This window comes from Cajanus cajan, chromosome 8 (assembly GCF_000230855.2).
Source record: "Cajanus cajan strain Asha chromosome 8, NIPB_CcT2T_4, whole genome shotgun sequence".
In the NCBI taxonomy this organism is placed as follows: Eukaryota; Viridiplantae; Streptophyta; class Magnoliopsida; order Fabales; family Fabaceae; genus Cajanus; species Cajanus cajan.
This window is the reverse complement of record NC_138524.1, coordinates 5,480,089-5,504,904: the sequence shown is the minus strand read 5'-3', so window position 1 is coordinate 5,504,904 and position 24,816 is coordinate 5,480,089. Positions and strand designations below refer to the sequence as shown.

The window sequence follows — 24,816 nt, the reverse complement described above, 5'->3', positions numbered from 1 at the left end:
ATTGTTTTAAGATAAGAGTTGTAAAACTTAAAAATGTGTACATAAGGGAAGCAATCCAACATTTCCAACTTCTTACGTTATGTTTGATTACATGTTTGCAGCTTGTAACTTTAGTTAGTTGGTCGAATGTAGTGTTAACATGTTTGACAAATTTTTTTTTCATTTTGTTAAATGTAAATTACAAACAAACCTTAGTTGAAGCAAAAACTAACTAGAAGGGTATGATTTTTTATTTTTTATTTTTATAAAAAAATTGGTTTGAAAAGTTAATTTCAACTTAATTTAACTATAACCTAAATGCACATTTAGAAACTGTGGATTTTCGTTAGACCATTATTAATATTTTGTTATAATGTAACAAAAAATATATATATTCCCTTTGATTCTAATTATAAGGCACAACTTAGAAGAAGATGAGTGAACCTTTGTATAAGATACTTTACAACTTTTATAAATTACTAATTGTATTTTTCATTTTTTTGTCCTATTAAAGATTGTGAGAATGTATATTTCTTATTTTTAGATAATGAAAAGAGAATTTGAGAAATAAATATTCTCTCACCTCTTAAACTCTCAAATTGTCATTTACCAATTTTATTGGATTGATACATAAGTTTTCATATATAGTAATATTTTCACCTCTCTCATGAAAATTTATTAATAAATAAGAAAGATAAAATTGATATATCATAAATAAAAATTTATTGAACAATTACTTATATTTGTTTATGTTATTTAGTTAAAAGTGTACAATAATAAAAATGGAACAAAGTATATAATATCTAAAATTTTAAACATTATATTATATATCGATTTATATTGTTCAACTAGTGACTTATTGGTATGACCAGTAAATCGAAACCTATCCATTTAGTACCTGGATTGAATTAACGTTAAGTAAAACATAATAAAAAAATGAAGAAGGATGAGATAAAAGTCTTACTTTTTGTTACGTAATAAATCATGAGACAACTTTTTGTAATTACAAAAACATTTATTATCATGGTGATGTACTAACACCATCTCAATCCTTATTATCATCGTCCAAATATCACTACCACTATTGCTATCTACCACCATTGTCACTGACCACCGCCACTTTTGTTTTCATTATTTTTGTTATTGTTATCATTGTCATCAATATCATCACCACTAATATTATTTTCGTTATTATAATTCTTGTCACTATTGTGTTTATTGTTCATTAAGAGAATAATAATTCATTATGATAATAATATTAAAAAAGATATTGTAATAAATTTAATATTATTTTGTTTATGTTGTTCATTATTTATCAAATAGAACAAAAAAATTATCCACTAACTTAAACATTTGTCTTCTATTACTCTCCTTATTTTAATGTGTATCACATCATAAGTGATTGAAATGATGAAGTTTATAATAAAGATGATAGATTCTAATCTTCACAAGTTATGTCATCTCTAAAATCCTTAATTGACAATCTCCTAATTAATGTGCAATACACATGGTTTATTTATTTTAAAAATGTTATTTTCGTATTTTCTCTTTAATTTCAATTTTTATATTTAATTTATACTTATATAATAGTATAAATATCTTGAATAATCATGTAATTGATGTATAGTGTATTCATGACTAATCTCCATAGAAAAACTTGATTAGTTAACTTTCTCTTACATTACATATGTTTTTTTTTCATCTGCAATATATTCCAAGAAAAATAAGTTGTAGGTTAATTATATAAATATTTACTGATAGTAATAAAAATTTTTACTATAAGTTTAATTTGCTTTTATTTAAAAACTTAAATCTCAAAATATGCTTACAAGAGAATTTTTTTGTTTTAACTATCGTAAGAGCATCTACAATGATAGCTCATGAAACAACTCTCTCAAGAAAGCAACGTTACTTCTTAGTCCTGGAAAAAAGTTGCTTTAACTGATAATGCGCAAATCAACCAACAAATATTAAAATTTTTTTTTTATTTTACCGTTGTAAATGCAACAAATTTTTTTTTTCATTTGTATATAAATAAGGGTTTTTCAAAAGAAAAATTATACAACTAAACATCTCAAATTTCTCTCTATCACTCTCAAAAAATTTTCAACTTCTTTTCATTCTATGGATTCAAACCAAAATCCATGGTTTAATTTGATACCAAATTATCACCAACCCACAAATCCAAATTTCTAAAATTCATGGTTTAACAAAAGTAGTTATTAATAAATTTACTACTTTTTTTTTATTGTGCCAAAAAATTCTTTAAATAATAATAAAATAAAAAATTGATTATTTTTTGTAAAATTAATTAATTTATAAATAAATAAATAAGGTATTATAAATTAATATATAAGTTCATAATAAAATATAATAGTTTAAACTTTTTGGTGTTGGAAGCATCAAAGAGAGTTACTCCATTATAAAAATGAAGTGCTTGGAGATACTTGTATAAAAAAGGGTAAAAATAAGTAATATGTACAAGTGGGTTCCATTGGAAGCACCCAAGTGGAGTTGTTTCATTATGAATGGTCTTAAGTTCTTTGGCTTCCCAATGGAACATGAAGTATATTCATACGAACTGTGGCCTTGGTTACGGGACAAAGGAAATGCTAATAACGCTTTCATAAAATTTCTACTCTGATTTCTAATGTTCTCCTACTTACTATAATTGTCATGGGTGAGAAAATTCTTCCTTCAATTCAATAGTTACATGTCCTACATTTGAACTCAAGATAACCACATAGTGCTGGTTATTCCTTTTGCTCCATAGTCATATATTTCATATCTGATTTTACTTGCAACCATGTTGAATATCTGACTAAGATATACTGAGAAAATTCCTTAACCAATATGCGGAGAGTTTCATGTATCTTTTCAAGCCATCTTTGAAATCCACAAAGACTAATCCAAATCGCTCAGTATAGCCAGAGTCCCACTCCATGTTATCCAGAAACGACCATACAAAATATCCCTTTACGTTCACACCATCCCTTCAATGCAAAAACAGAAGTTTTTATAATAAAAAGGGAGAAAGAAATTCACAAATATAGGATTAATATTACTGTGAATTAAAATGCACAAAACTTGTAAATAATAAAAAGATAGTGGCTCCTCTAATAAAACATTACTTACTTGGTTGCCATTTGAAGGTAATAAAGATATCGATATAAGTAATCAACTCTGTTAGTATCTATAAGGCTTTCTTCAAGTGATAGTGTTGGATCGTTGTACTCATCATAACCTGCCAATTAATTTTGTTACAATTTAATTAGTTTACTTTTGCTATCAAACATTGACCTATATTACGGCATACCTAGAAATATCCGAGAAATTAAAATATGACTGATCTATTACCATTTTCAGTAATGTAAATTACGGGGTTGTTGTACTGGTTCTTGATGTGAAGCAACAGTTCTCGGATCCCACGTGGATAAACGCATAGCCAGTCTGAAGCAGCCTGCAAATTATTAGAGTTCTCAATATTTTCGACATCAGAAATGCTTATAGCTGAAATTTATTAGAAATTCTCATATTTTATTTAATGAATTTTTAAACTGTGAAACTACTTAAAATTTGTTATTTCTAATAAATTTTAACCAATATTAGTGTGTTAGAGAAAATATCACTGTTAATCAACGTATAAGAATTTTGGAATAAAAAAAAAATTAACATGAAAAACGTTGATATGTAACATAGCAGCCAATGAAACGATGAAATACATACAATTGGACCAAGGGGCTTGCCGTCAATCTGACCTGTCATTAAAAAACAAAAACAAAAAAATATGTTTTCATGTATAATTAAACGGAAAGTATAGTAAGTTTGGTTTCAGTAGTGTTTGGGCATTCATTAGAACTGAAGCAACTAGTGCATGTATATAAACAAGTTGATATATATTTACTTGTTTCAGTAACAAGAGAATCAGTCTGTAGGGTTGGTTTGAGACCACGTAGGTGAGGTGCATGGGCAGCATAAGATGTTGAGTAGTGGTTTATGCCTAGAAAATCAAACGACCCCTTTAGTTGCATGGCTTCTTCTCTCGTGAACTTTGGCAACCGGTTTCCCACCAAAACTCGCATGCTTTTTGGATACTCACCTTTTGTGATTGGGTCAAGATACCTATCCAAAATTGCAAAATGCAGATGCAATCAACAATAAGTAATAAACACACACATACATGGTCCACATTCTTCTTACTAAATGGAGTAGTGTTCCAAAAATCATGCCATGATCATACTTTCAAACATAAAAGTTGTCTCTCTGTCGGTATCAGTATTCCTTCCCTTTTAAGCCATGAATAGCTTACCATGCAAAGCTGAAGTCAAGGGCTCGACGTGCAGCTTCTTGATCTGATTTCTTTTCTGAAGCCGGCAAAAACCAGTCAGTATCCAAGGTAATTCCTATTAAACCCTTTTGAGATTTCTGCATACACATTTTCAAATATTTTGGCTATTTAATTTGAAACAATTATGTTTGAATGTAAGTTTAAAAAAACTTTTGATAACTAAAAATGAAAAACTTTTTCTAATAGAAAAACTCTTAAAAACACTTCTAATTTATACCCAAACATGTTTTAAATAATTTGACATAAAACTAAAGCATGGTCCTTCACCATAAAGAAGCTACACATGGCTTTTGTACTGTTAAAACCTTCAATTAGAAAAGTGCAAGTCTCGTGTTATTCAAATTTCTCACATGGAAATTCATTAATTGGTGGGTCTAAAAAGCATTTGGTGATATATATAAAACAGCTCAAGAATAGAGAGAGGACCTGATATTTAGTCTTAAACACTTTGACAGCAGCAGCATGAGCAAGAAGTAGATGATGACCAACCAAATATGGCTCAGTTCCTGAATCACCACCTGTGCAATTCAGTTTTAGCCAATCAGAACACCGACCTGGTGCTTGGTCGCCATATGCATAGCCATACGTGGTCACAGAGCCCGGTTCGTTCAAAGTGATCCAATATTTCACTCTATCACCAAATTCTTTGAAGCAAAGTTCTGCGTAGTCCCTAAAATCATCTCTGCATGTTCATATGAATTATATATATATATATATATATGTTTATCAGTTTACTAAACTTTCCCTCAGTAGTCATACAATGTTTATCAGTTTATTATCATATAGCTCCAGGAGGAAATTGGTGTCACTCACACAATTTGATGACTTAAAAAACCTCCATACTCATCCTCTAAGGCTTGGGGAGCGTCCCAATGAAAAATGGTCACATATGGTTGCAAACCTGCATTACTCACAAATATTATCTATCATTAACAACCATATAGAATGTATGGAATAAAATAAAAAAAATTAACAAATTGCTACCTTTAGCCAGTAGTTCGTTGATGAGGTTATTGTAGTAGTCTATTCCTTTACGGTTCACACCACCACTAAGCTTTCCTTCTGCAAATGATTAATTTATAAGAAGTAAGTAATGTAGCAACTATGGAACACTAACCAAAGAAAAATTGACATGACTTACTTGGTAGTACCCTAGACCATGAAATGGAGAATCTATAAGCATCCAAATTCATGTACTTCATGATTCCAATATCCTCCTAATAAAACATGTGAACCATTCTATCACGACTCTTCATAATACTTATATTTTTCATTCTTTTAAAAACTACTTATGTTGTACTATTATTGAAACCACATATACCTTATACCGATGATATGTATCCTCAGCTACATCTCCATTACTTCTATCTTTTATTTTATCTGCATGCCATTTCATTGATAAATAAGTGAAATTTATTACATACAGCCCAGATTACTATAGTCCCAATTATTTTATACAAGACACAAAATCAAATATAATTAATTTTTTATTGTAAAATAAAAAATTCGATTACTTTGTCACGTAAGTATTGATCGAGACCAAGAACATGCTATGGTAGTCGGAAACATCTAATTATATACACATAGTACAATGAATCTTTTTAATTTTTCAAATGAACCTTAAGAAAACACATGCCATGCATTTGAAAACAAAAATAAATTATTTTAGAGGAGAGATATACGTGGGTATTTATGAGTGAAAGTATCCCATATACTCGGTCCTCTTCCATCTTCCCTTGCAGCACCTTCATACTACACAAAAAAATTATCTATATATCTTAGTGTCTCAATACACATATAGCAGTAATTGATCACAATAACCAAAATCGGAATATGGTTCAAATTAATTGGCAAATTAATACTACTACTAATAATGATTAATATGATATATTATGAAATTAATAAATTGTAAAAACTTTATATTATTTAACTCATTAATTAGTATCGATTTAGCTGTGGGGAGTTTGATATATAAGATTTTGGATTCCATTTTATTGTTTGAAAAACGATATAAAGACTTTGCACGCGGTCTTTTAGTGTAAATTTATTAACTAACATTATAATTATTTGAAAAAGCATGCATGGAATGATTTATGGTTGATTATGTAATGTACATACCTGGTATGCGGAGGATGCTGTTCCAAAAACAAAGCCTTCGGGGAAACTGCTCCGATTGAGAAAAGAAACGTCGAGAATGGGTGAAACGGCGTTGGTATGAGTGATAGTGATGAATGAGGTAACAAAGAGAGACAAAACACACTGCAGCGGAAACATTATGACTTCCAAAGTGAAGTTAATTGTATCGTGCTCTAACACTTACCACCTTATATATATGTAGTTTTATTATTACTAAATCTTCATTCACTTTTCTTTAGATCCGAAAACAGGGATAAAGCTAAGGCCATTGCCTCATTGACGCGTTCGAATTTGGAACTTGAGACATCACAGCAACATCAATCGGAGTTTTCGTTGCCAATCAAAGACTAATTTTCTTTATAGCTGTTCTTTTGTTTTATATCAAAATTACGAAGAATTCTCCCGTATCAAGTGGTACCAATTATTTGGTTTGGATATGTTACTAGTAACTAGTAACTTACCCGTCTCTTATCTCTTATCAAATTCAATGATTTCAAGTGAGGACCAATGTATAGTATAAAATCTACATAGAAGAATATACATTATGGAAACAATGTTAATTAGAAAGCCTTTTAATTATGTTTCCTGGTTTAAAGAAAAAGAAAAAGGCAAGAATATGTAGGGATTGATTTTGGTATGTTTCTAGGAATCATATTACATGTAACTAATAAAACAATGCAAAATAATTAAGCTTCCGACACATCAAAATTCAAGCAAGGTGCTAGAAAATGTACTTTCTCATTTAACTAATATATTAGAGAAAAATCAATCAATTATTGTAAAAACTATTGAATACTACAAGTCACTTTAATCTTAGGAACGACATTGGAACTTTTTATATGTTGTTCCCTTTCTTTTTTTTTTTTTCTTCTTCTTCTTCTTCTTCTTTTTTTTTTCTAATGCAAGTACTTTTAGGAGTGTGCCAAAAAAATTTGAATTGAATCTAAAGAAAAGAAAATCAAATTCAACTAAATCATAAAAATTTATTTGTTTTGAGAAAAAATTTTTTTTGAGAGATTTTTGAGAAAAATTATATATTAGTATAAGTTAGAATGTTAGATAATCAAATTTATATATTTTGATAAATTAATTTTGTTTTGAATAAAAACAATTTAATTAATTGAAACACTTTTATATAGCGGTTCGATTCAGCTTTTTGAAAAGAAAATTATATATAAGTTAGATAATGAAATTACCTCAAATTCAACCATTTTAAAAAAGTTGAATTTTTTAAAAAAAAATTAAACAATTTCATTTTATAAAAAACGTTTTAAGTAATCAAATCGATTTTTATAAAATGGTTTAGATCAATTTTTTTTTAAATGGGAAACTTTTGATACTGTTTTACTATTACTAGGTCAAAAAAAGCTTAAATAATAATCAACCGTTAATCATCGAAGGTATTTGACAACTAGGGAAGTGTTGGGTACCTTTGTGTACGATTTTGAAAGCCACTTAGTTGTTTTTCTAATTTTGTTACTTTCTTGATTCTTAGTTTGTGACTTTAATTGTCAAAAACTTTAGGTGCAAGCGTCCAAATTGTGTGACCCTCTTTTTGATAAAATTTTGATAGAGACATGCAATTAAAAGAATATTAAAGCAAATAATAGAGATTGGTGTCAAAAAAGAGATTTGAGTTTATTCTAGTACAGTAGATAAAAATAATATTATGAATTAATTTATTTTAAATCCTTTTAGTTCTCCAATTGTGCATTATTTTGTTCCTAAGAAATTTTTGCAGTTTTGGCCTTTCACATATTTCCAATTGAGTTATGTTAATCCATTGTTAGTTCGCTATCAAAATTTTAACGATTAATTTTTTTTTTTGGTGCACTGGAAAATTAAAAGAAACTACAAACGAAGGTTTTAACGATTAATTTGGAGTCAATGATTAAAGAAAACAGGAGTGGTGAGGCTACATCGAGGATTGGCAACGATGATAGTGGTGGGAATTGTATTGAGAGGGTAGAGCAAACAGTGAAAGAAGTATCAGAATCCTCTATGGAAGCTACTATAAATAAAGATTTAGTAATGGAAAGTTTTAATGCAATTGAAGGGGTGACATTAGATGAGGATGATGAATTGATTAGCAATATGAGTAGGAGGGTGAGTAAAAAGAATGAAGTGCTTAATATAGGGGGTGATGTGATGGGAGATGAGGGAGAGGTGCGAACAGAGGTGGAAATAGAGGTGAATACAGCTACAGTTGAGGTGACTACAACTACCGTTCATCCAGTTGAAGAGGAGAGGTGTATTGAGACAAGGGAAGGGGGGATGTCAATTAACACCCTTCAAGCCAAAACTAATGAGCCAACTGTAAGGAATAATATGAGAAGTGTACTAAAAATAGCAAGAAAGAAAAAGAATAAAAAAAGGGCCTCTCAAGTTTCGTCGTCAATGTCTGGAGATTTTCTGTCTGAAAAGATTGTTGAAGATGGGGTGACATCTAAAGTGGCCTCGTCGAATGAGTCTAAAGGCGTCAACTCAGGGGCAGACCTAGAACGGCGTAATGATGAAGCCATGGCTGATCATATTCTTTCTATCTGTAAGAGTATTGGAATGGAGGTGCGTGGGAATGAAGATGAGGTGCGACAAAAACTTATTTCACTAGAGTTCAGGGATCGTATGGTGGCGATTGCTAAAAGGGGTTCCTCGGTTATGCAATGAAAATTGGTACATTCAATTGTCGTGGTTTAGGGGGTGATGTAAAAAGGCGTCGTATATCTGAGCTAATACGAGCTGAGGAACTTGATTTTATTGCCATACAGGAGTCTAAATTACAGAGGTGTGATCGTGCTGTTTGTGCTCAGCTATGGGGATCTTCAGAGTTTGAGTGGCTTGCTTCTCATTCACAAGGTAGGAGTGGCGGTCTACTTTCTATTTGGAACTCTAATCGAGGTAAATTGGTGTTTACGTTTTCTGGTTCTAGTTTCCATGGAGTTTGCTTGCAATGGGGAGACAATGCAAATAGGTGTGTTGTGGTGAATGTTTATTCTCCTTGTCAGTTGGTGGATAAGAGGCGGTTGTGGGAAGCGATTATCATGTCTAAACGTGGTTTTGGGAGTTGTTTATGGTGTATAGTTGGGGATTTTAACACGGTGAGAAGACAAGATGAGAGAAAAGGGGTGAACGATGAATACGGTGTACGGGATATGGAGGAATTCAACTCGTTTATAAGAGATATGGAGTTAATTGATATACCACTAGTTGGGAAGAGATATACTTGGTTTAAAGGTGATGGGTCTATGATGAGTAGGTTGGATAGGGTGTTGGTCTCAGAAAGTTGGAGTGCTCACTGGGGTGCTGGATTTGTGGAGGTCATCCCACGTGATGTATCTGATCATTGTCCATTGATTTTGAAACATAAGGTACTAAACTGGGGACCTAAACCGTTTCGTTTTAATAATTGTTGGCTTTCACATAGTGGTATTGAGGATGTGGTCAAGTCTGCATGGGAGAAACAGGTCTCAGGTACATGGGCTGCCCAGAGGTTAAAAGGAAAGCTCCTGAATGTTAAAAATACACTAAAGAAGTGGAATGTCGAAGTCTTTGGTAATGTGGATTCTAAGATAAAAAGTCTGACCAATGAATTAAAGGAGCTGGATGCGAAGAATGAAGATTACTTTCTTACAAACTCAGAAAGGATTAGGCAAAAGGAGCTATTGGATGGTATTTGGTGTACTCGGAGGAATAAACTAAGCTTGTTAGCTCAAAAGGCGAGAGTTCAATGGGGTAAATATGGTGATTTAAATTCCAAATACTTTCATGCTTGCATCAGGGGAAGGCAGCGACGTAACCAGATTATTGCTTTGAAGATAGGCGACCGAATGGTAGAGGAGGTTTATGACATGAAAGAGGGTGTGAGGTCTTATTTTGATGAGCATTTCAAAGCAAGGAGTTGGCTTAGACCACGATTGTCACTTGATGGTTCTCCTGTGTTGTCCAATGCACAAAATGAAAGGTTAGTTGGTGTCTTTACGGAGGAAGAAGTGTGGTGTTTGATTAGGGAGAGCGATGGTGATAAAAGCCCTGGGCCTGATGGGTTTAATTTTGCTTTCTTGAAGAGATTTTGGCCCCTTATCAAAGTGGAGGTGATGGATTTGCTTGCTGAGTTTCATACTTACTTCAAGATTCCAAAGGCTCTTTTGTCTTACTTTGTGGCTTTGGTCCCTAAGGTTCCCTGCCCTCAAGGTATGACTGATTTTCGTCCTATTTCGTTGCTTGGGTGTCTGTATAAAATTATTTCTAAGGTTTTGGCAAATAGATTGCGTGATATTCTTCCATCAATTATCTCAGAGAATCAGTCTGCATTCATTACTGGTAGACATATGTTGGATAGTGTTTTAGTGGCGAATGAAGCTATTGATTATGCTCAGAAATATAAGAAGTCGATTTTTGTTATGAAGATTGATTATGAAAAGGCATATGACTCTGTGGAGTGGGATTACTTGTTGTATATGCTCAGAGGGTTTGGTTTTGATGAGAGATGGGTACGGTGGATGGAAGGTTGTGTATGTGGGGGTAGCTTATCAGCACTCGTAAATGGGAGTCCCACGGTCGAAGTAACTATTGGTAGGGGATTAAAGCAGGGAGATCCATTAGCACCATCTTTGTTCCTAATTGCTGTAGAAGGCCTCAGATTGTTGATGACCAGGGCCTTAGACATGAATCTATTTAAGGGATTACAATTGGGTGGAGAAGGTCCATTAATCTCTCTTTTGCAGTTTGCTGATGATACTCTGATAATTGGAGAAGCTACTATGCAGAATTTGTGGTGCTTAAAGGCCATATTGCGATGTTTTGAGTTAATATCTAGTATGAGAATTAACTTCCACAAGAGTAGCGTCGTTGGTATTCACTCCGGGGAAGATTTTACTGAGTTGGCGGCTTCTTTTTTGCATTGTAAGTTGGGTCAACTACCGTTTAAGCATTTGGGATTACCTCTTGGTGCAAACCCTAGGAAGTTGGCTACTTGGAGACCTATATTGGATGGCTTACGTAAACGACTATCCTCTTGGAAGCATAGGTATTTGTCAATTGGGGGGAGGGTAACCTTAATTAATGCAGTTTTGAACGCAATGCCCATCCATTTTTTGTCATTTTTTAAAGCTCCGAACTCGGTGATTAAGGAAATTGTGGCCATCCAACGTGACTTCTTATGGAGAGGTGTCAAAGATGGATCAAAGATACCTTGGGTAAAATGGGAAACGGTATGTAAGTCAAAAGATAAGGGTGGACTAGGAATCAAGGATGTCAGATTGTTCAATTGGGCACTATTGGGGAAGTGGGTGTGGAGGTGTATGATCTCTCCAAGAACGATATGGGCTAAGGTTCTTCAAGGTAGGTATGGGTGCATTGAGTCCTTTCCTAAGACTCCAAATGTGGATAAGAGGGATTCTTGGTGGTGGAAGGATATAGTTTGGGTGATCCAACAAGGAAATTATTGGTTGGATGAAAAGATTGAACGTTGTATTGGTGATGGGTCTTCAACCAGATTTTGGGAGGATAAGTGGATAGGTGGTTTACGTTTGTTGGATGTCTTTCCTCGTTTGTACTCCTTTGCTTTTGATCCGTTGTCAATGGTGGGTCATAATGGTAATTGGGAGGGATCTACATGGCTGTGGCAGGTTAAATGGAGAAGAGAACCTTTTGTCCATGAAGAAGGAAGTGTGAATACATTAATAGAAATGCTCCAGGAAATTCAAATTTTCTCTTCTAAACAAGATCAATGGAGATGGATTTGTGATAAAGATGGTGTATTCTCAGTGAAAAGTGCGTACTCTTGGCTGCAACACTCGATGGGTGGAGAACTTTCATATTCTTCAGATTTTATTCTAGTCACAAAAAGTCTTTGGAAATGCAAGGCTCCGATCAAGTGCTTGGTGTTCTGTTGGCAGGTATTCATGAATGCATTCCCTTGCAAATCATTGTTACAAGTTCGTGGTGTGGAGGTGGAAAATAACCTTTGCTCTCTTTGCTCTTTATTTATAGAAGACCCTATTCATCTCTTTCTAATGTGCCCAATGGCTTTTAATATTTGGTTATCTGTAGCCAATTGGTTGGAGGTTGAGGTGGTCCTTCCAAATTCCCTAACTTCTCTCTATCTATATTGGACGAATCTTGGTATTTATAAAAAATTCAAGCAGTGTTTTAAAGTGGTCTGAGTGTCTGTAATTTGGTCACTATGGCTTCATCGGAATGGTATAATTTTCCAGCAAGGTGTAATGGATTGCAAGGAAGTGTTGGACAATATTAAAATGCGGTCATGGAAGTGGATTAAAAGTTCTGTCCCTGGTTGTTCTTTTAGTTACTCTAATTGGTATTTTAGCCCACGTTTGTGTATTTCGTAATTTTTATTAGGTTTTGAAATCTTCTGTAATGGGTTGGAGTACCCCTTGTACTCCTTTTAATTAATTTCTTTTGCTTATCAAAAAAAAAAAATTTGGTGTGACATTAACATTTTGACAAGACAAATGATGTAATACTAGGAGCAAAATTGCTCAATCTAAGAACCGAAATTTATACATACTATTTTAGAGACAAAAATTACACATTTAATTAATTTTGTCTCAATTTTTTGTTTATTTTTATTTTACTTTATTCATTTTTTTTTTAAAAATTCATATTATATTGGAACGAAAGTAAAACAAAAACCATTTTTCAGCAAAACTAAAAAAAAGATAAAAAGGAAAGGAAATTCAAAGTGATTGGAACTGATTTTTGCAGCTCCAAAAAAATGAGGTTCTTTATTTTTGCAAATTCTGCCAACCAAGAGCAAGCTTTCTGCTGAATGGAACCTGTACTGTACTTGGATACACATAGCAATTTCATATCTCATTTTCCTTGGAACCATGCTGAATATATATGTCTAACTAAGATTTAGTGAGAAAATTCTTGAACCAATGTGCCGAGAGTTTCATGTATCTTTTCAAGCCATCTTTGAAATCCACGAAAACGAGTCCAAATCGCACAGTATAGCCAGAGTCCCACTCCAAGTTATCCAACAATGACCATACAAAATACCCCTTTACATTCACACCATCCCTTCCATGCATAAATAAAAGTGAACAAAAACAAATTAACCAAAAAAATCACTCCTATTCTGGTTTTCTACCCTTTCACACTTACTTTTTATGATAAAAAAGGGAGAAAGAAACTCATCTTCCCCTTTTCCTATAAAAGGTAAATGTAAAAAGAAAGTATGAAAAACAAATATAAAATTAATACTACTGTGAAGTAAGATGCATAATACTTGCAGATCAATAAATAGAGAGGCACTTCTGATAAAGCATTACTTACTTGATTGCAGTTTGAAGATAATAAAGATGACGATATAAGTAATCAACTCTGTTAGTATCTACAAGGCTTTCTTTAAGAGATAATGTTGGATCGTTAAACTCATCATAACCTATCAATTAATTTTGTTAGATTTCATTAGTATTTTTTTCATTAGTATGCACAGAACTATCTGAGAGAAAAAAATAATATGACAGATGTATTACCATTTTCAGTTATATAAATTACAGGGTTGTTGTATTGCTTCTTGATGTAAAGCAACAGCTTTCGAAATCCTCGTGGATAAATGCACAACCAGTTAGAAGCAGCCTGCAAATTATTATAAAAAGAGTTCTCTAAATATTTTTTATATGATCTTTTGGAGTGGAAAAAGTAACAAAAGAAAAGCATTGATAGGTAATGTAGGTGCCAATGAAATGATGAAATACATACCATTGGACCAAGGGGCTTGCCGTTGTACTGATCTGTCATTGAAAAATAAAAAAACCATGTTTTCATGTATAATTCAAGGTAAGTACAACAAGTTTGGTTTCAGTTCTGTTTGGCCATTCATTAAAACTGAAGCAACCAGTGCAAGCATATAAACAACTTGATAATTACTTGTAACATTAACAAGAGCATCAGTTTGTAGGACAGGTCTGGCACCACGTTGGTTAGGTGCATATGCAGCATAAAAGGATGAGTAGTAGTTTAGGCCCAGAAAATCAAATGATCCTTTAAGTTGCTTGGCTTCTTCTCTGGAGAACTGTGGTAGCCGGTTTCCCAAAATAGATCGCATGCTTTTTGGATACTCAGCTTTTGTGAGAGGGTCCATATACCTAACCAGAAATGCAAAATGCAGATGCAATCAACAAGAAGTACTGAAACACTCTTTTCAAATTTCCTAAGAGTACAAATGATACATCACTACATTTGAATCCAGCTGGCTGCTGATTAGACTTAAGTAAGTTTCTTTTTAATTCGAGGAGTGAATTTGAATTCATATGCAATTTACCTTCACTTTTATACAGGTTTCTGAGAAGACATATACTTTGTGTAAACAGCACAAATCACCTCACATAAAGATGAGTACCAAGTACCAAGTACAGAGTGGTATGATCCACTAATTGTGATTAACAATGCGGAATGCTTTACAGCTACAATTAGACCACATAAATACACAGATATGTATATAATGTTGTTGGTACACAATCTTCTTTTTAAATGTAGTATACCATCAATCAAGCCATGATCATATTTTTCAAAAACAAATAGTCTCTGTCAGTTTTCCATCCCTTTAAGCTATAAATACGCGAGTATAACCTTACCATCCAAACATGAAGTCAAGGCCTCGACGTGCAGCATCTTGATCTGATTTCTCTTCAGAAACTGGCACATACCAGTCAGAATTTAAGGTAATCCCTATTAAACCCTTTTGAGATGCCTGCATACACATTTTCAAATATTCTGGCAATTTAATTACTAACAACATTCAATAATTTTACATGAAAATAAAGCATGATATTTCACCAAAAAGAAATTAAGCGTGCCTTTTGTACTCTATGACCATTCAATCAGAAAAGTTCAAGTCTCCTGTTATTTCCATTTCAGGACATAAAGATTCATCGGTTTGAAAAACAGTTGGTGATTTAAAATAGGTGAAGAGTTCATAGGACCTGATATTTGGTCTTGTACAGTTTGGCAGCAGCAGCATGTGCAAGAAGTTGATAGTGTGAAGTCAAATAAGGCTCAGTTCCTGAATCACCACCTGTGCAATTTAGTCTTAGCCAATCAGAACACCGACCAGGTGCGTACCTGCCAGTTGCATAGCCATTCTTGCTTACACTCCTCGGTTCATTCAAAGTAATCCAATGTTTTACTCTATCACCAAATTCCTTGAAGCAAAGTTCAGCGTAGTCCCTAAAATCATCTCTGCATGCTCAAATGAATTATATATGATTATCAGATCATTAGATTCACTAAAACTTTCCCTCCATATTGAAACAATGTTTATCAATTAATTATATAACTCTAGGTGGAAATTGGTGTCACTCACACAATGTGAGGGCTTAAAAACCCGCCATACTCATCCTCTAAGGCTTGGGGAACATCCCAATGAAAAATGGTCACATATGGTTGCAGACCTGCTTGGTTCACGATGATTATTTAAGATTAACAACCATGTGAATATGATAGTAACGCAATATAAAGAGTTAAATAAGTAAATATTAATGAATTATCACCATTAGCCATTAGCTCGTTTATAAGGTTGTTGTAGTAGTTTATTCCTTCATGGTTTACACCTGCACTAAGCTTTCCTTCTGCAAATAATTTATAAGAAGTTAATAACAGTTACTACATAAACTAACTTAGAAATTTTTTTTGGGTGGAGTATCAATAAAACTTGACTTACTTGGTAGTACCCTAGACCAAGAAATGGAGAATCTATACGCATCCAAATTCACATGCTTCATGATTCCAATATCCTCCTAAAACATGTGGACCAGTCTACCATGACTTTTCATAATGATAATACTTATATTTTTCATTCTTATAAAAACTACTTATGTAGTGCTATTATTAAAACCACATATACCTTGTACCGATGATATGAGTCGTCTGCTACATCTCCATTACTTCCATCTTTTATTTTTTCTGCATGCCATTTCATTGGCAAGTAAGCAGAAATTATACATGTAACTAGTCAACTTTTACTTATACCATTACCAAGTATCAGAGAACATACTCAATTCATACAGTTGGCAAAGTACTCATTTGGTTAATTAGTAGTTAGATGTTAACCAGATGAGCAGTTAGATGACTGTTAGAAGACTCTCTATCACTGCATGAGCTCTCTAGTTTATACACAGGTAGAATCATATTATTCAATCAACTATAGAATTCTCCATGAATCCGGTCCAAAAAATTCTATCAAGCTAGTGCAATTCAAACACGTACTATTCCAACCTCAAGTACATTGACATTGTTATGGTCACCACATTTGAATTATTGTCTGTTTTAGTACTCTTTAGGATGTGTTATGCATAAACCAAGCCCAAGTCCCCATCCCATGCTAAACCTTTGATGCCAAGTGATCCACACTCATTGGGTACTATTTTTTTTCTCTTGCTTTATCTATTCTAAAAGGGCCATATTGGGTACTCTTAGAACCTATACATAAACAAAAATAACTACTTTCACATAAATTAAGATAGTTAAATACATTTATTCTTCACGATCTCATATAAAATGTATACTTCATTTACCAAAATATCCTTAATCACATTTGTCAGCTTATATTTGAGTCCAAAACTTTTAAGTATTTTTTTCTTCTTATAGGTCGGAAGGAAGCACCAGTTAGTCTTATTTGAAAACAAAAAATGAATAATACTACTATTGAAGATAGTGTGGAGAAGAGACATACGTGGGTACTTATGAGTGAAAGTATCCCATATACTGGGTCCTCTTCCACCTTCCCTTGCACCACCTTCATACTACACCGCAAAATTATGTCCATTATCTTCTGAATACTAATTGAGAACAATAACACAATAAATGAATACGAAAATTCAAGCACCTGGTATGCGGAGGATGCTGTTCCAAAAACAAAGCCTTTGGGGAAACTGCTGCGGTTGAGAAAAGAAACATCGAGAATGGGCGAAACGGCGTTGGTAAGAGTGAATGAGGTAACAGAAAGAGACAAAATGCAGAGTAGCGGAAACATGTTCAATGCAATCTTCATCATAACTTACGAAGTGAAGGTGATGTAAGTGGTTCCCCTCTATCACTTTATAAACTTTTATTATCTGTTATTGGAATAAATATAAAAATAAAATCTGCTTCTTCCTTTATTTCAGGAAATTTTATTACTAATATCTTCGTTCCCTTTTATGTAAATCTGAAAACGGGATAAAGACAAGGTCGTTTCAGCATCGACGCAGCAATGTCAACTGCTTTTCGCTACCAATCAAGGATTCTCTAGGTGATTTATTGGGTTGGTGTTAAGATTAAGGATATAAACATGGTACTGTGATTCTGATTTTATATAATTAAGGTTGATGTAGGTACAATCTAATTCTTACATATTTTAATCTATTTGTTAATTTTTTTTTTCCTTTGCATTCTAAGTATTTGATTAAAGTTCCAGAAAAAAGAAAGAGTTTTCAATTGTTGAATTGTGATACTTTTCATTATTTTCTGTAAGAAGCTATTTGAATCCTCTTTTTTTTTTTTTTTTTTTTTTTCTTTTCAATTTAACATTCACTTTTCATTGCCTATTTATTGTTAATGTGTTATATATATGTTTAAGTATTGAAGTAAGTTCCTTGAAAATAAATCCTAAATTTTGACTGTTTGTTTAACTTTGTACACTTGCCATGCGTAGAAGAAAAAAAAGTAACATGACAGAGACTCTAAAACAAGAAAAATAAAAGAAAAGAGAGAAAAAAAAAAGACTTTAATAAAAATTCAAATTAAGCTACACAATTACAATGAGATAAACCCACAAATTAAATTTTACTATGCTAGTATTCTTGGGGATATATTTTATATGTTTAAATTCAGTGCATTTTTTTATTTGTTAATTTTTTTTAATATAAGAGTGACCCATTGGTGTAGTTCTCATAGTTTGCAAGTTCCCTTTATTTCTATTTTATAGTCGCATGAAATGAGAACATAGTGAGAGTGACTTTCACAAAATCTCCACACATGACGCAATAAATTAACAAAAATAATTAATCATAAATGATATATCGAATTATAAAATAAAAAAAAAAGTGTCCGTTGGGACCTTTTCAGAGTAAAAGAATAAATAAATAAAAATAAAACAATTGATTACAAATATAATTATTGAATAAATGAATTTCGTAATATTATTTAGACTTATTATTTGTAATTTTAGTCCACCTAATATAGTATAAGAGCAATTTTAATATATTAATTTTAATTCAAAAATTTAAATAATAAACAATTTTAGTCCCACAATCAATTTATCATTATTTACATTTTAAGTTAATGATGTGATAATAAATAAATTTCACTTAAACATTAATTATATATTATTTAACTTTTTACATGTCAAATTATTTAATATTTAAATGTTCAAAAAATTATATTCAAATAACATTGAAGTTTGCTAATGACGTCAAAGGTTATGAAGAAGTTGATGTTTATGTAGAGCATCTAACAAACACACCAGTTGAAGTTGAAATTGTTGATCTTGATAATGTTGAAGGTAACTCTATTAGTGAAGATAAGGAAAATGAAAAGTCATAAGATGGAGGTCTATTTAAGGTTTGAGTTGAAAATGAAGATAATTATAAAATTGGAGAAGATATGTTGTATGTAACAAATGATGACGAGGAGGTTGATAATGAAGATATTTTGGATGATTGTGATTATGATGAGAAATGGGAGTGGACAAGTGTTTTTCCCCAAACACAATTAATTCAATTGGTTGTAAGAAAACAATATCCTCTTCTATTGAAGGAGGGGATGTCAATCACAGTGTTGAAGGGGCTAGTAATGGTGTACGAGCTACTACCTTATCTAGAAATCTAGAGCCAACAACAAATGCTAATTTTGAGATTGAAGATGGAGATTCTAATTGTTTACAAACTCCTCCAAGAAGTGATGATGATGACAAGGAAGAAATACCTAAATTTTCTAAATTTAAAATGCCTATAAATAACTCTAATGTTTGATTTGAGGTAGGCTTGATTTTCAACACACAAAAAAAGTCCTAAAGGAAGTAATAAAGGAATATGCAATGGTGTAGAAGATAAATCTACACTTTAAGAAGAATGACAAGTCTAGGATGGTTATAAGGCCTCTGAAGGATTCTATGTTTAATATAAGGGTTAGTATGTCAAAACATTGTATGTATTGACAGAACAACAAATATTTCCTATCTAGGTGTTAAGGTAAAATATTTCCTATCATTCATCAATTGCTTGAGAAAAACAAACAAAATTTTGATGGATGGAGTCCAAATTGGTGTGAAGATGATAGATTTTCTCTTTTTGAAGTGTCAAGAGACACAAATAGATATGTGGTAAATATTTGTGAGCATTCCTGTTCTTGTAGAAGATGGGATTTGACGGGTATTCCTTGTTGTTACTTGTCAAGCTATTGCTTGCATGTGGCATAATAATTATGTTGTAGAAGATTATGTTTACATTCACTATAGGTATGCATATTTTGAGTAGTCATTAATACATAGTAGTATATTTGTTCATCGTTGTTAGGATTATTTTGTTGATTTGTTTGAGAGAATATATTTATATTAAGAGGAGAGGATTATAACTTGTTATTTTTATCAATTTATTTTACACATAACTCCACAATGGTAAGATATTATTTGTTTTTTGTCTAATTTCTCACGATTTTACTTTTGAACTTCTTCCAAAAGATCTCTCAATCAATGGAGTATGCATATGCTTTATAAACTTTTATTTCATCTCTTGTTTTATTTATGTGGAACCTTATTTGTATTTCAACAAAGTCAACATACAACAATCAAGTGTAAGAAATGTGAAAAATTTTGTCCCAATGAAAGGACTTGTAAGGGGAAAATAATTGTTGACAAGGAAATTCCCAAAGGTGGAAATAAGTTAATTTTAAAAAGAATAAAGGTTTATTTATTTAGTCTTGATGGATTATTACTTATGTGGTTTTTGGTGAGGTTTGCACAAGTCCAAGCTTCAAACACACCTGCATAAGTTGAAGCATCTATTACATATGCACTATAGACTCAAGAATCACAAGTGTGACACCCTCTACCCCGTTATTAATATACAACAAATGTAACAATAAAATATTTCTTATCTTCTTTTTGGGTAAATAAAATCTTTCATAGTTGACAAATATTTCAAATATAACAAGGTAGAAGATTCACATTCGTAACTCATAAATCATAACTCCAGTGTAAAAATTATAAAAGAAAAGAAGTTAAGATTTTCAATACAATTTAGTGTAAAACACAAGAAATCATATATATACAAATAATAATAAAGGAAATATAAATTAACTCCAGTAAAGGTGGCAGTGCCTCCTGGTTAGGAATTAATTTATACTCCCAAATCATATAATAAAAATATAACAAAAATGTACATCTTGGTCTTTTATCAGGAACGTTCAAATTACAATTCTTAACATATATTTTCCTTGAATTATATATGTTATCTACGTTATTTCTTCGTTAGAAATTACAAAAGAAGAGAAACTAAAGTTATAAAAACAATAACATATTAAACTAAAATAACTATGCCCCGATGTCACATCCTATCAGAGCATGCCCAATTGAAGCCTTTAAGCCTCATCACCAACATCCTCATGATGCTGATCACCTGCAACATAATTTAAACATATACAAAAACAACAAGGGAGTGAGAAACATCTCACTCAGTTTCAGGTGCAGAAATAAAGGCTAGATAGCACTCACACACACAACAAATATAAGTCACTTATAAATAATACACATACATCATCAATATCACATATATATTCATTTATCATGCAATGATGTCATGATCTTGACTTATAAATGCATGCATGTGGCGCCATAAGGAAGTTTCACATATCATCACTGGTGACCCTAAGGCACACCTGGTTACATCACTGGTGACCCAAAGGTACACCTGGTTACATCACTGGTGACCCTAAGGTACACCTGGTTACAAGTTACATCACTGGTGACCCTAAGATACACCTTGTTAGCATGTTACATCACTGGTATGCGGCCTCAGCGGCACACCTGGAATAATATATGCATATGATGCATGTCATACCATCATAATCTCATTGACTCAATATTTAACTTTTTACATGATTTCATTTAGTACATCATGTCCTCATTTGTCATAGTCTCATAATCATAGTTTGTCTCAATAGTCAATTCTTAGGTCTCATGTCATTTGTCCATATTTCACATGGTCATGTCATCAATACTCCTCTTAAGGTCCGCATAGGTATTCACAGAGATCCAGAGAGCATTCTTATTCATATTAAAACTCATTTATTATTAACATTAATTTCATATTCATTTATTACTTTCAACAAAGAACAAGGTAGAGTAAATAGAAAATCAGACAGAACAACGGCACTTTCAACAAAAACAAAGTAGAATAAATAGAAAATCGGACAGAACAACGGCACCTTCAACAAAAAGCAAAGTAGAGTAAATAGAAATTTAGACAGAACAACGGCACCTCCAACAAAAAAGCAAAGTAGAGTAAATAGAAATTAAACAGAATAACGACAAAGGATTGGGGGCCAATCCGACAAACAACTATCCAACAATTATCCCTACACCCCTGAGCGAGGTTCTCACTCCCCCCCTTACCTGGATAAGCGGAGCTGAACTTAGGCAGAGCCTCCTCCTCTGGATTCCCTCTTCCTTTCTCTCTCTCTTTCTTTCTCTTTCTTTCTCTCTCTCTCTCTCTCTCTTCTCTTTCTCTTTCTAAAATTTCACTTTCTTCCTCTGTATAAAAAATTTCACCCCCCCTGCCCCTATTTATAGGCAATCTGACGCACCCGGAACGGCCCGTACTGATTTCGGAACGGCCCGTTCCGGATCCTTCAAATCTGGGCAAAATTTGTAACTGGAACGGCCCGTTCCAAAATCGAAACGGCCCGTTCCCAAAAAACCAGAACGGCCCGTTCTCAATCTCAGAAGAACGGCCCGTTCTCCTTCCGGAACGGCCCGTTCTCCATACCGGAACGGCCCGTTCCAAAGCCGTTCTGGGACTACAAAAACCTCACATTTTCAACATTTGGAACGGCCCGTTCCACTTTTGGAACGGCCCGTTCCAGAACCCAAAATACCCCTATAACTTTATTAAAATTACGAAAATGCCATTAAAATAATAAAAATTTAGGTGTTACAACAAGCACTAAGAACAACTCGGAATTGATCTACAAAGTCTTTATAGTTTTTTTTTTCATTTGGCCAATAATTATTAAGTAAGACTCTTCTATTCAATCACAGGGACTGATCTTCCTTTTGTTTAACAAGTGTAATTGAATATATTATGTAACTTTTAAAATATTTATTTCATCCAAATTAATAAAAATTAACTAAAACAATTAAATATATTTTATTTAACAAGTGTTTTACTTTATTCTAATGAAAGTTAAAATTATTTATTATTATATTATTTTCTTTTTTTACTCGACGGGAATGATTTCCTACTCCTATGTATTTTTCATGTGCAATGAAAAATTAGCGTCACATAATTCTTTCATAAAAAAATGACTTAAAATTTTTAATTAAAATATATTTTTATTAAATTTGGAAATTTCTAAGCTGTCATAGCTCATAGTCTTAATATAAAATTGATAAAGGTGTGTATCAAAGTCAATCCATTAAAATGCTTTAATTTTAATTTTTATTATAGAAATTAAAATTAACTAAAGAAGAAATTTGAGTATACCAAACCATCACAACTTTTTGTATTCTCAAAATTTTGAAAAGTAAAAAGATGCCACATCAATTTAACCTTCTTTCACTTTGATAAATTCATTTATTTAATATAAAATTCATTATTATGAATTTACAAAAAAAAAATTAAATATTGAATAAAATATTCTTAAAAAATTCAAAATAAATAAAACAATATATATATATATATATATATATATATATATATATATGAGTAAATTATATCTGTACTTCTTGCATCTTTTTTAAATTACGTTCAATACTCCTTTATAATTTAGACATCCGGTAAGACTTTTTAAAAATTAAATAGATGTTACATTAACTTTTAATAAATTTCTCTCCCTAAAATATTCTCATCTTCTCTAATTGCTCAACCCACCTTTCCCTCTCCTTAGCCTCCTTCTACCATTTGCATTGTTCATTTGTAATTGTGAAACATGGTGAAAAGATTTGTAAGTAATTAATAAGAACCTTGGGAAAAAATCATATTATTAAGAGTGTTCATGTATCAAATTTTTAAAAAATTCAAACTAAACTGAACCAATCTATTTTATAAAAGTGAACTGGTTTATCGATTCGTTTTCATAAAGTGGATTAATCTTTAAAATATGGATCAATTTTTTTAAAATTAAATTAGTTTAGTATGATACAGTTAACCATTTTATCCTCATATATAAATTGATTTTTTTATGAAAATTGAACCAAACGGATCTACTTTATCAAAATGGATAGGATAACCAAACTATTTTTATAAAGTAAATCAGTTCAGTTTTTTTTTAAAAACAAATCAAATTTTTTAATAGTGGAACGTTTTTGTATTCATTACTATTTTCTTCATTTGTAATCAAATTTAGTTTTAAAGAAATTTATGAACCACTGTTGTATCATATTTTTGTGATAGCTTAGTTACATTATTGATTTGAATACCAGATTCGACCAGATAAGCAAACGTGAATATGGAGTGCAACATGGCCAAGGGAGGTTGAAACTCTAGCAAGGCAGTTTCTGCGCAACCCATGCAAGGTTACTTCTAGTGTTTCCACTTTTCTATTCTTATATTTGCTATCATTTATCATTCATGGACATCTATACTTGTATGTTGCTGATTTCTTCAAAGAAGAATGTATTTTGTGCTATGAATTGACTTAATTAAATGTCATTTGGGTGATATTGATTTGTGAGTTTTTCTGCGGGATATCATGATCTTATAGGTAGTTATTGGATCGCCAAAGCTGAAGGCAAATCATTAAATAAATCAAATAGTTGAAGTCATAACAGACATGGAGAAATACCATAGGTTTGTGTCCTCAATGATAATAGACAGTGACTAATACTTTTACTTTCCAAATTAACACTTCAGATTTAAAATGCAGGTTAATCAGATTGCTGAAAGAAGTGATAGATGGGAGCCGAATTCTAATCTGATTCACGAGACAAATGAGAATGGATGGATGGCCAGCATCATCCATCCATGGTGATAAAAATCACTCTGAAAAGGATTGGGTCTTGGCTCAATTTAAGAGTGTAGAAGTTGGTCAGTTCGAGAAGATAAGAACATTTTAAGAAAGGAAGAATTTATTAAAAATTACGTCTAGGTCACACATGATATGCATCTTTAAAATTAGTGGAGATTGATATA

At 32.1% G+C, this 24,816-nt stretch overlaps 2 protein-coding genes and 1 long non-coding RNA gene across 3 annotated transcripts; all 3 read right to left on the bottom strand.

The window, feature by feature from the left end:
• Positions 1-2,413: 2,413 nt before the first annotated feature.
• LOC145949156 (cyanogenic beta-glucosidase-like) lies at positions 2,414-6,638 on the bottom strand. The gene is made up of 13 exons (XM_029271286.2): positions 6,446-6,638; positions 6,010-6,079; positions 5,649-5,707; positions 5,469-5,544; positions 5,312-5,389; positions 5,141-5,228; positions 4,754-5,009; positions 4,289-4,404; positions 3,884-4,101; positions 3,706-3,737; positions 3,337-3,439; positions 3,115-3,223; positions 2,414-2,972 (listed from the first exon to the last, which is right to left on the bottom strand). Exons 1-13 carry the CDS (start codon positions 6,599-6,601, stop codon positions 2,801-2,803), a joined length of 1,533 nt encoding a protein of 510 aa, XP_029127119.1. The 5' UTR covers positions 6,602-6,638; the 3' UTR covers positions 2,414-2,800.
• A 6,529-nt stretch (positions 6,639-13,167) lies between these two features.
• Positions 13,168-17,483, bottom strand: LOC109798497 (cyanogenic beta-glucosidase). Its single transcript, XM_020358813.3, has 13 exons — positions 17,316-17,483; positions 17,163-17,232; positions 16,335-16,393; positions 16,152-16,227; positions 15,982-16,059; positions 15,795-15,882; positions 15,415-15,670; positions 15,067-15,182; positions 14,360-14,577; positions 14,192-14,223; positions 13,966-14,068; positions 13,763-13,871; positions 13,168-13,507 (listed from the first exon to the last, which is right to left on the bottom strand). The coding sequence occupies exons 1-13, from the start codon at positions 17,481-17,483 to the stop codon at positions 13,336-13,338; spliced, it is 1,545 nt and encodes a 514-aa protein (XP_020214402.1). The 3' UTR covers positions 13,168-13,335.
• A 3,351-nt stretch (positions 17,484-20,834) lies between these two features.
• Positions 20,835-23,227, bottom strand: LOC145950742 (uncharacterized). Its single transcript, XR_014428603.1, has 2 exons — positions 22,080-23,227; positions 20,835-21,084 (listed from the first exon to the last, which is right to left on the bottom strand). It is a non-coding gene; the product is annotated as an uncharacterized LOC145950742 (long non-coding RNA).
• Between the last annotated feature and the right edge of the window lie 1,589 nt (positions 23,228-24,816).